The sequence below is a fragment of the Lacerta agilis genome, chromosome 10 (genome assembly GCF_009819535.1).
Source record: "Lacerta agilis isolate rLacAgi1 chromosome 10, rLacAgi1.pri, whole genome shotgun sequence".
Classification (NCBI taxonomy): Eukaryota; Metazoa; Chordata; class Lepidosauria; order Squamata; family Lacertidae; genus Lacerta; species Lacerta agilis.
Window position 1 is genome coordinate 47052787 of NC_046321.1, and position 12800 is coordinate 47065586.

Consider the following 12800-nt stretch of genomic DNA (forward strand, 5'->3'; position numbering starts at 1 on the left):
AGTAAAAGAAGCAAAATGTGCTTTTAAGTTTCTGTCAAAGGAAAAGCTTACAATTTGAAAGGATTATAGAAAATTCCCTTTGCTGAAAACAGAGAGACAGCACTGAGATTTGCTTGAAATAATGCAGCTTCAAAAATCTCACCACTAATATTAGCAATTGTTTAACACAAGATGCAAGCAATTTAGATCCATTCAGGTCAATAATCAACTGACTTAAAAGTAAAAGTCAATTATACTCGCTGTGCAATAACAAATAGGTATCTGATCACCATAGCATAACCTGAAAGCAGTTTTCCCCTGGGTGAGAGTGGTAGGTGATATGCTTTATGATGTTATTACAAAAACATGCAAGAATTGGCAACAAAGCACAAAACAGTGAGGAAAACAATTTCATTGCTTTTCAGCACCAAAAATGGAGAACAAAAGATTTTTTTCCCCAAAGAGCTGAAGCTAGATTTCAATACTGGAGGATAATAATGATAGAATAAAAATATTGTAGGAAAAATGCCACATATTCATAAATGCTAATCTGGAATTCTCCATGTTCGGGAAGATGATATTAGGTGTAAATTAGCGGGCATGCCTTCGTGAGTATCAATATTCTTGCTATATTGTACTACAGAATGAAAGAGATAAAGCTCAGGTGAGATATTTATTTAGGTCAATTTTGCAAATTGAATTTAACTCATAGGTATATAAACATCAATGACACCAGCCATGTGTCATAAAAACTCTTAATATCTAAGCTATATTCGGTCTTCATGAAATTAAAATTAAAATAGTTTCTTGTCATTCTTCAGCCAAATATATATTGTTAAGCTTGACATTTTAGCCACCTTCCAATTTTTTGCAGACCATTCTTTCAGAGTAAGGACAAAGTCATCACACCATTTCTTGGTAATGAAACTATTTGCGACTGTTTGCAGCAAATTCCAGGCTCTTTCAGACAACTCAAAGTACTGCAGCTGTTGTTTTTGTTTAACCAGTAAAGCCCAGAGTATCTCAGAGAGCTTCTTTCTCCCATACAACTTGCATGGTGTTTTAAGTTCTGCTCTGGAGTTTGTCCTTGAGAAGATAAGGATTCCAGGCATCAGGAATTCCATCCCCTGGGAAGTTCCAGCAGTAGTCTCTGCTCAGAACCAGGCAGTGGGAGGTTGTTCCACTTGAGCTAATGGGGCACAGCCCTACCAAGGAGAATGGCAAGTGATTAAAAAAAAAATGAAATGAAATCAAAACCACATATTGTTTCACACACATTTAATCCTTCCATTTGAACTCAAGAGAGGCTCTGCAGACATTTCTGTCAATCTACCATTCTCTAGCCAATCAGATCTCTGAGCCACTCAGCCAGTCCAAGCATTGTTATTCAAAATTAGTCAGTTTCTTACTTTTAAATATATATATATATATATATAGAGAGAGAGAGAGAGAGAGAGAGAGAGAGAGAGAGTGCGCGCTTTAAATTGCTTTATACTATAAAAATGGATTTATTTTCATGAGTATGTTTGGTTTTTTTTGGAAACCACCCGTGAACACTAAAAAAAAGAAAAGAAAAGAAAAGCTGGTGCATCAATATTACAATAAATAAATAAACTTCTGTTCACATGTCACCCATAGCAGTCATAGAGTGATTTTCTTTTTCATCATATAGCTTTAGATTTTTGTTGTAGTATATTATGCAAGCACCTGCCTCACACCCAACATCATATTAAATAGTTCCCCTGCTTTAGAAAATATAAATCAACTCATTTCAGATGCAGGTTATGGGCAGGCATTGTAAACTATCCCCCTTTACTCCATAATCCTCCACGTAAATTACAATCTGCTAGGATATATATCCTTTGAGTCCTAGTTATGGCTGATGACATGAGCCTTATTTATTGACGGCGAGACTTGCCCTCAGAACAGCCTCCTTTCCAGGATGAAATAAAGTTCTAATATGAGAACTTTACTAGGTCATTAGAATAAGTTTGGGTCTTTCCCCCCAGAGCTGAACTATGAATTTAAAATGTGCAGTACTCAGACAGTGACAAATTTATTATATAATTGAATACGTAATTGAAATATAATAGAATGAGGGCCAGAGCTCAGTAGTGGAGCATATCCTTTAAATTTGTGAGGCTCTTGGGATGAATTCCCAGGCTAGGAAAACTCCTGCCTGAAACCCAGGAGAGCAGCTACCAGTCTGTGTGAAGAGATGGGTTAGCGGTCTGCTTTAGAGCTAGTCCACCCTTCCACACTAGAATGCATGGGTCCAAATGGTTTTCTGCTTGATCCATGCTTTCTTAGGAACAGGTCTGAACAGCTTTCCATTTGTCCCAGGGGCATAGCGTAGGTTGCCAGAGCCCGGGGCCATATGGAGGGGTGGGAGGGAAGGAAGGAAACGGACAGAGCACACTTGTGCATTCAACTGCCTAATGGTGTCCACATCACCCAGGAGATCGCAGCCGCTGAGATAAGAAAAGAAGAGCCATTCCATTGTCTGGAGCAGGCATAGGCAAACTCCGGCCCTCCAGATGTTTGGGACTACAATTCCCATCATCCCTAGCTAACAGGACCAGTGGTCAGGGATGATGGGAATTGTAGTCCCACACATCTGGAGGGCCGGAGTTTGCCTATGCCTGGTCTGGAGAGGTCACTTCCTGGTTCACATGGAGAAGCCGTTTCCAATGGAGCCCAGCAAAAGAAACGTGCAGGTGTATTAAGGCAGCATTGGGTATTGAATTTTTGTGCTCCTAACAATTTTGTAACCAGGGCAACTGCCCCATGCCCACCTCCACTACGTCACTGGTATGCCCCACCACTTTCCCTGGGGAATCGCCCTCTTTACTGCTGAATTGGAGCAAATGTCAATCCTTGGGAAACCCAACTAATGTTTGCTCTGATTCTGTGGTAAAGAGTGGCTTTCCTTGGGGAAGCGGTCGGACAAGTAGAAGTGTGGACGACCCCATAAGAACCTCCCTATGCTCCTCTGTAAAGCTTCTTTACTGTCGCTCTATTCTCTGTTAGCAAAATCTCTTGGTTAATCAAATATTATTTTGTCCTCTTAATTTTGAGTAATTCTTGTAGGATTTCAATTGGCAACACATTTGTCAATTGTCGTTACGAAAAGCTGACAGCCTCTGAAGTGGTGAGAATCGATGTAACTGTTAGCAAAGACAAAGATGATCTCATCACACTAATTTACTTCACTTAAATGTGTGATCTGACTTCTAAAACAACCCTGTCAGGATTTCTAGGTTTTTTTAAAAATATCTTTATATTTTGAGCATCTTTAAGCATTAATACTGCTAAAAACCAAGACTGAATAACAGGAACTGGAATAAGACTGTAAAAAGCCACTATATATCAAAACTAGTGTCTGCTCTTGCCTAGTACTGCCAACAGTTATGTGGACTTTGAATTCATCCTCCCAACATTTCTCAGATGAAAATAGGGACATCCTATTCCATACCCTCCAACATTTCTCCAATGGAAATAGGGATGTCCTAAGGAAAAGTGGGACCTTCCAGGATCAAATCAGAAACCAGGACAGCTTCTGTAAATCCAGGACAGTCCCTGGAAAACAGTGACACTTGGAGGGTCTGTCAACTCGGTTCTTAGTTATTGCATCTAAGTTATACTCAGAGAAGAACCATTGACATTAACCAGCCTATGTTAGTCATGTTTGTTCATTTATGCCAAGAATTACTAACAGTGAATACAACCCCAAGTTTCCTGAAGATGCTTTTCCAAGCCTTTCCACCCAAAATTCCTTAGGTTGGAGTTTTATCTATGTAATATTTTATTTTATGTATTATTTGCTTAAGGTATCAATACCAAGGCAGGATACAACATAAAAAAATCAAGTTAAAACTCCCAGTAACCAACAACAACATTCTTAAAAATACCAGCAAACAAGGGCATAGTAATGCCAATTTGTGATTCTTTGGAAGTATTTCATTACATATTCAGCTTAGCTGATATACATTTCTACAAATATATCTGGCTCATGACAAAAATACTGGACTTGATAGTCCAAAGAACTTTTCTTATAATATTTCCAAGCACATTAAAAACAACAACCACACAAACCTATCCATACCTGTGTTATTTCATTCACTACGACGCGATAGCATCTCGCTTCATATTCGGGACGTATTTGTTCTTCTTGCTCCAAGAACTCAACAGTGTCCCATTCATATTCCAGCTCAGCCTGCCGTCTTTTCCAAAACTCCAGAAACAAAGTAACTGATGAAAGAAGGATTTAAGCAAGGATAATTTTAGCTGTTGAGGATTACGAATTCAAGGTTTATTAGTTTTCTTTGCCAATCTGTGAAGAAATTGAGTAAAATCTTGCTGGTTAATGGAATGACAATCAGGTGTTTATAAGGCAAACAGTGGAAACTATTTGTTGTTGTTGTTGTTTTTGCTTAAATCGTCTTCTTTTTGTGATGCATCATTATTTCTGTACGTGCAGAAAGAACTCACAGCAGCCAGTGTGGCCAATGGTCAGAAATTATGTGAGCTATACTTCAATAACATCTGGAAGGCCACAGGTTCCCCACTACTGACCTAAAACATACTCAGTTCTCCTTTATAGAAACACATTGCAGTGGAAGGTTACCACTGTTTTTCAGGGACCCTTCTCTGCTGTTACTGTTCTTTTCATCGAGAAACCCCTGGTAAATTTCAAGGTGCTGGCTTTGGAGTATAAAGCTCTATACAGTTTGGGACCAGGACACCCAAAAGATTGTCTCACACTTTATATACCCAAATGATCAAAGTACTGTGCAGATGAGGGCCTTTGCCAGAAGCCATATTACCAGGAGGTCCTTTCTGCACAATGTAGGAATTGGGCCTACACTGATTACAATGGAGAAAAGAGGAATGGTTCACTAATGTTGCAAAAACTGTGCCTTTTGAGCACATATGGAAGCTTAAGGACATAAGGAGAGCTGAGCTCCTCTGGACAGGGCCAAAGGCCCAGCCAGTCTAGCCCTACATCCTCACAGTGGCCAATTGGATGCCTATAGAAAACCTCAAAGCAGGACATTACTGCAGCATATGTCACATACAACAAACAATGCAACTCAATAACAGTGCTGGATAATGTGTTCTCTTCTAGCTACATGTTGCCTCAATATACTTTTTTTGTAATCCACAGCTCTTGTTAGAAACTTGAGGATCTCTGTTTTATTTAGGAAAGCTGTGAGCAATGTGTACTCTCTCTCTCTCTCTCTCTCTCTCTTTCCTGATGCAATGCTAACTCAACCATGGTCGGGTTTTTTTTATTAAAGATTTCTTAGTTTACAAAAAATATGTGCACTGTCTCTTTTTCTAAGTTGTGTTTTCTGCAGATCAGTTTAATTTGTGGTGAGACAATAGTGTTGCATGCAGTATTAGGTTGGGAAGAAAAGAGGGGGAGGTGGTAGGTGGTAATGCTCCTATTCTTCTACTTAGTGTATGTGTGGGGTTTCAACTCAGCCATGGTTAAGACAAGAACAAGGGCCTGCCTGGGACTTACCCCCACCTGTCTTTGGTATACATTGCCCCTGTTCACCTTAACCATGATTGGTGCCTACCCTAAGTAGAGTTTTCAGTTAACAAGGATTTGAATCTTGCAGAAGCTATGCTGTTATGACACCGCTGTGTTAATATAATGCACTAAAATAATGTGTTGCATCATTGGAAATCCCTGTATTAAATTATAATAGCACCAGAAAGCCATTGTGCAAGGTGAAGCAGTTGGCTGTTGGGTGACATGACCCATGGGTACTTCGGTAAGTTATGCTTCCATTACTGTAATTATTATTGTTTATAAATATTTAAGAATTGTGCATTACCGGCAAGTCTTTTATATTCAATTTAAATATTGTAGAAAATAGGTAGTTTTGGTCCATTTTAATGTTAAGTGTCAGAGGACTAAGTTGCAACATACTTAACATTGAAAACCTGTTGCTGTCAATTTGAAATATTTGCCTAAAATGTTACAACGGTACCTTTCTGTATATTCACCTTTACAAAGTGCTAATGGTGGCCTAAATTTTACTTGACATACTGTGCAATTAGATTTCAATATAGCACTAATTTTAATCACCAGCAAGCGAGCATGGTGATTAAACAGGGCGGATTAATGGTAGTTATTGTGACCTTGTAAGTAGCATCTATTCAGTGAAACAAGATGCTTTCTGGGTAAAAAAACAAACCAAAAAACACCCGTTTAATACATTAGCTGCTAACAACTGTTGTGTCTATAGAGTCATAGAATGGAATGGAATGGAATAGAATAGTAGAGTTGTAAGAGACCACAAGGGTCAACAAGTCCAACCCCCTACCTACACTGCAGTACTCTTTTGCCCAACATGGTGCTCGAACCCATGACCCTGAGAATCAGAGTGTCATGCTATACCGACTGAGCTATACAGGTGTGCGGTAGTATACGAACTAATAAAATGAGGAAAGAAGCAAACGTTTTCTCAGCCACACAAGTGCCTCTTTCCTGATGTAATAGTTTATCCCATGCAGGGTTCTTTTTAAAGGGGGAGCACACAAAAATGTGAAACCCTTACCTGCAGTCTGAAATGGGACCCTCCAGAAGTCTACCCATAGCAACAAAGCCATATTTTGGCTTTGGTTTGGATTTTAACCCCCGCCCCCCCCAAAAAAACCTCCTGCCTCAAATAACGTATTTGAAATTCGCTTACCCCATACTCCCATAAATACTGCAAACACAAGTGTTCCGAAGCTATCGAAGATACACAGCTTCTGGAAAGCATTTGGAAAAATAGGGGTTAGCATACAATTTTGCATTGTCTTTTGGCACAACTAAAGAACACAGGTTGCCACACAACACCTAATTTCATAAGAGGGGCTACCTATGCATGGAAACAGATTTTTCACAGGCAGACCATCACTTCTGCCATGGAAATGGAAGCCGCACATAGACCTCTGCATTTGGCATTGCTGCAATATGCATACATTGCAATAAGAAAGGCATTCCTTATCATTTATGGGGAAGGGCTGAACTCAGACACCTCCTTGCTGCTTTCTTGCCCGACAGCTAATCAGCTGAAGACATTGACCATCTGTTTGCTAGGGGGGAGGAAGCGTTTGCCAACTGCAAGCAATGGCGATGGCACACAGCTTGCTACTGTTTTGAGAAGTTGCCTTGATAACAGTCTGCATTTTATAGTTAAATAAAGTTTCCCCCCCTTTTTTAGTGTTCTGCCAAGTTTTAGAAAACTTGTAATGCCAATTCTAGTCCCACATTATGGAAAATGGCAAAATATGTGATACATAAGGTTTTTTTTGTTGTTTTTAAAGGCAAATCAATTTATATAGCCCACTTATCCTGAAAAGAGAGGCAAACTATGTTTCAGTGTTGGGAATATTAAATGCATATATAAAAACCTGAGCGAACTGAAAACAAATGAAATGTCAAAAATTATATATTCCCCATGTGATGGCAGCAACCATCAGATGATAATAAGATTGTGTAAAACTAATATCACAGATTAGCAGCTCCAGCTGCTGCATTCTTATCATATAAACAAAAGATCTACCAGTGGAAGGCAAGCTATAATGTGATAAGCTTATCACATGAAAAGCATGCTAAGTCTAGGTCTATTAAAACACACACACATTTAAAATGATTTCATCACTTTGCTGTTTATTCAATTTATTTCACTTTCATCTCTATCATATCCCTTATATTACTCTTCTAAAGTGAGGTTTGGGTCGCTTTATTTATGAAGGAGAAGAAAACAGTTTGTGGCCAGGTCAGCCTACCATTCCTCCTTCTTCAAATACAGATGCGCAGGACAAACCACATGTAGATGGGAGCAATTCAAGTTAATGGACTGTCCATTTTCCTAAGGATACAGTGGTACCTCTGGTTGCAAATGGGATCTGTTCCAGAGCCCCGTTCACAACCTGAAAGGTCCGTAACATGAAGGGCTGCATCTGCGCATGTGCGCAGCGCAATTCAGTGCTTCTGTGCATGCGCGAACCACTGAACCCAGAAGTAACCCTTTCTGGTACTTCTGGGTTCGGCGCATTCGTAACCTGCGCCGAACGCAACCTGCAGCGAACACAATACGAGGTATGACTGTACTTCATAAAGCCAAAACTCATTTAGCTGAGCAAACAGATGGGATACAGAAATACAGTATAGGAGCTTGCCTTCAAGTTTCACATCACAGTCAAATACAAATAGACACATTTTTCTTATGAGCTTTTCCCTTAGGTTGTCTTTTAACTCAGCCTTTGCCCATGTTCCATGATTGTAATCAGTGAGTTGCATTTCCCCCTTTTCATTAGTGATCTCGCATTATTATGTAGTGTATCCTTCCCCTTCTCTTTTCTTTTGCATGTATTTCCAACTCCGCTTCAGAATAATATTTCACGCCCCAGGAAACAACGTCTTTCCATATTCCACAAGAGTAAATGTTGTTGTTACCTTAGACGATTCACAGGTGATTGTGAGGTTCCAGTATGTACATTCTTGATCGCATTGGGGGCACATGATGATTTTGCCTCCTATGTTCGGGTCACAGACTTCTTGGCTAAAATTAAAAGGACCCATCCGAGATGTTGAGTAATTCAGTGAACAAATTGCTTAATTCACTGCTTTCATAGTTCTCCCTGCATGCTATATTCCCTTAAGTTTCCACTTTGCAGTTACTTCAATAATGCCAAAGTAGACTTTACATACAATAGTGCTTTGTACCATAGTGACCCATTTGTACAGGAAAAAAACACCAAGTTATGGAGAAGCGATAACTTCTCCATAACTCCATTCTCCAAGAAAATGATTGAGTGGAGGAACTGCTTAATCTTCTCCCATCTTCTGTTTCTCTTTCCAAAATGCCACCCCTCCAAGTGACTTCTTGCAATTGAGTTCCAAACACATATTCTATATGTACACTGCAGTTACTTATCTTTCATTGCTCTTCAGCTACAATCCTAAAACCCCTTGTGTAGCATAGCCCTGTTGATTTCCACCTTTATTTTCCCCCGCCACTATTTTGTGTTTTATTTTATTATCATTAGCATCACAATTTTAAAAATTAATAAATCAAACTAATATTTATACAGGTTTGTGAGTTTCAGCAGCAGATTTCCCCCCCCCCCACTGATTTCAGCTGAGAGTTGTATAAAAAAGAACTGCTGAAAACTCCCTCTAAGCCCATGGTATATCTAGAAGAGAGGATCGTTAAAGATCTGCAAAATATATTACTCTAGAGAACTATGAAACAAAGGAATAAGAGCAGAGACAAAAAAGAAGTTTGGGAAATTGGTCATAAAAGATAGGAGATTTGTGGGGCAATACAGTACCACATACTGAAATTAGCTGGTCTTAGCATACTTTAACCTTTTCACATTGAATGCATACCCTCCAACATTTCTCTGATGACACATGTCCCATTACATAATGATAACTTTACTATTTATACCCCACACATCTTACTGGGTTGTCCCAGCCACTCTGGGCAGCTTCCAACATATATAAAAACATAATAAAACATTAAACTTTTTTTTTAAACTTCCCTATACAGACAGCTCAGGGGGCAGATAACTCCACACCCTCCAACATTTATCCAATGAAAATAGGGACATCCTAAGGAAAAGAGGGACATTCTGGGATCAAATCAGAAACCAGGACAGCTTCTCTAAATCAGGGATGTCCCTGGAAAATAGGGACACTTGAAGAGACTGTGAATGTGGTTACTCAGTAGTAAAAGGGGTGGCATCTTTTTCTAATCTTTCAAAAGATGTTTGAACACTTAAACAATAACTTGACCATTAGCATGTTTTTATAAAACAGCTAGCAGTGCAATCCTATGCATGCATGCTTGTAATTTAGGCTGCGGTCTCAACCCCACTGACTTGAGAGTAATCCCCATTGAATTCTGAGTCGATATGTTTGAGATTGCACTGAAAATCCTACTGAGTTCTGCTGAACTCTGGAAGAACTAATTATTTTTTGGGAATGGTCCACTTAATGACGTTTGGATCTTTATGCTGTATCAAATGCATGCTGGATCATATGCAACATGAATGGCACAAACTGTTGCAGATTACCTCCAAGTGCAGTTGTCCTTCATGAAATAGCCATACAAAAAGCACCCGAGTCCAACAACTGCTGCCAGGAGTAACATCTGAGTATAGAACCCCAGCCAGGCAAAATAGATACCAATTTTCTCCCCGTAATATTTCCTGCAGATAAAAACACATATTTAGAAACTATGAATGAATATACATTTCCTCTCAATCCAATAACTAGGGGAAGCGAGAAACTCCTTATATTTGATGCTGACATTCACGGATCATTGTGTACTGCCATCAGTTTTGTGCTTCCAGATTCCTTAAAGCAGGCTTCCTCAACCTCAGCCCTCCAGATGTTTTGAGACTACGATTCCCAGCATCCCTGATCACTGGTCCTGCTAGCTAGGGATCATGGGAGTTGTAGGCCAAAAACATCTGGAGGGCCGAGGTTAAGGAAGCCTGCCTTAAAAGAATTGAACCTCGAGGCCTCATTTTCTGTGTTTATGAATTATCTCCAAGAGCATTCAGAAGCAGTGATGCCATCCCCCTTTCCCCCCCTAGCAAGTTTAACAAGACACTTCCTGGCACAGAGGTACAGAAATAGAAAATACTTTTTGTCTTTTAAATTTCTGCTTGTCACACAGATGTTAAGAAACCTTGGGAGCCTTGTCCCAAAGGAACTCTACCAGAGCACCACAATAACAATTTCACTTCTGTTAAAATTTGTATAATATTCACAGTGGATTCTCTACTAATGTGAAACCTCCTTATTTTGGAATTTTGCTAAAGTGCTAGCCTGGTAATTTTTTGGTTAGGGTTAAGTTTTTATAGCTTTTGCTTAAATTTTTCTTTTTGGTTAACATATTTATTTCATTTTTTAGAAACCTAGTTTCAAAGATTTCCATTTATGCTACAGTGTTAAGGATAAGGCCAATTATAAATAGCAAGAAACAAATAATTCAGTTGCATGAAAACTGCAATCCTATGCAGACTTAGACAATGACTCAGGAGTAAGTCCCACTGAATGAGAAGGGGGTGTACATTGGATAGACATGCATAAAATTGTGCTGCAAATTACATGGCTTTGAGATAACTGCCAAGTGGGACCTTGGTTTTCTTATTCATTACACAAATATATTTAGGCATCTTGAACATTCTCACAAATATGTAACAAGTAGATGATTATACAAAATCAAACTGTCTCCAAGGAACATCAAGAGAAACAAATTAAGGTAACTAATTAAAGGTAAAGGGACCCCTGACCGTTAGGTCCAGTCGTGGACGACTCTGGGGTTGCAGCGCTCATCTCGCTTTATTGGCCGAGGGAGCCAGTGTACAGCTTCCGGGTCATGTGGCCAGCATAACTAAGCCGCTTCTGGCGAACCAGAGCAGTGCACGGAAACGGCATTTACCTTCCTGCCAGAGCGGTACCTACTTATCTACTTGCACTTCGTGCTTTCGAACTGCTAGGTGGGCAGGAGCAGGGACTGAGCAACGGGAGCTCACCCCATTGTGGGGATTCGAACCACTGACCTTCTGATCGGCAAGCCCTAGGCTCTGTGGTTTAACCCACAGCACCACCCGTGTCCCTCAAGGTGACTAATTAGAGTCCCTCAAATATTCTGTGTCCTTTTTTTATATACAGATAGCACTTCTCTGTAGGAATTGGTGGATGATGGCACACACTTGACTAACCTACCTGCACTCTGCATGTTTTCTCTATAAATAATGATTATATATGGAGCAGGGAGGGATCACATTAGAAGAGAACTTTCAGCCTCTCTCATGCTTGTCCATACCTACCTGACAAGATCTAAGGGCTGTAACTTGAAAATATTTCGAGGATGAGCCCATTCTCTGTAGAGCAGGTACCGTTCATTTGGACAGTTGGGATCCTGTGACTGGTAGTTGAATCTTGACTGTGAAACAGAGTATTGAGTGGATAATTAAAGAATTCCCACCTCCTTGAAGGCACAGTTCATAACATGCCTTCTTAACGTCAGCTGTTGTTCAGTCCCCTGCCAGAAATGGAATCGCTTCTCTTTGTAGCATTTGCAGTGCCTACCAGGAAACGCCTGAGGGTCAAATTACACCATTTTTCATTTAGCGGAAACTACAATCTGATGTTTTATCATCATCATTATTTTTGTAATGCTGCTGCTGTAATGTGCTGCAGCAGTCATAAATGATTTCCTGGTAGTTGCTGCAATTGACACACAAGCTCCCCACACTACGCAGGAAAAACCACAGAGACAGTTAATGCTGCCCGTTTTGACATGTGAATGTCTGAGGCTGTTTCTAGCTTCCTTTGAATGATAAGAGATATTAAGTAGAATAGTCTTCTTCAACCTGGTGCCCTCCAGGAGCTGTTGGACTCCATCAGTCCCACTCAGCATGGCAAACGGTCAGAGATGATGGCATACCCTCCAAGTGTCCTGATTTTCCAGGGACAGCCCAGGAATTACGAAAGGCATCCTGGCTTCTGATTTGATGCTGGAATGTCCCTATTTCCCCCTCCAGTGCTGTTGCTGCCGAGCTCAGGAAGGAGACTGAGCCTGTGCTCAAGCAGTGGTGGCAAGGGAACATCTCGTTGCCTCTCCGTGGTCTTTCCCTGGCTGCTACTGCCAGCCTCCTCTCCTGAGGGGAAGATGCTGTGAATGAGGCCCAGCACCAAGTGTTGCATCAATATCGCACTGGTTGCATTTTATTTTTTTATATTATATTTACTTATTTTCAAAAAGTGCAAACATAACATAACAAAAAAAAGAAGG

At 40.1% G+C, this 12800-nt stretch overlaps 1 protein-coding gene across 2 annotated transcripts in view; it reads right to left on the reverse strand.

Moving 5' to 3' along the window:
* Positions 1–12800, reverse strand: part of ANO6 (anoctamin 6) — a 70403-nt gene that overhangs the window by 16971 nt on the left and 40632 nt on the right. For both annotated transcript variants that reach the window (XM_033161917.1, XM_033161918.1), the window contains exons 7-11: positions 11833–11948; positions 10066–10200; positions 8441–8546; positions 6687–6747; positions 4085–4230 (exon numbers count right to left, since the gene is read on the reverse strand). In XM_033161917.1, coding sequence (XP_033017808.1) covers positions 4085–4230; positions 6687–6747; positions 8441–8546; positions 10066–10200; positions 11833–11948 — 564 coding nt within the window. The remainder of the gene's footprint in view (positions 1–4084; positions 4231–6686; positions 6748–8440; positions 8547–10065; positions 10201–11832; positions 11949–12800) is intronic.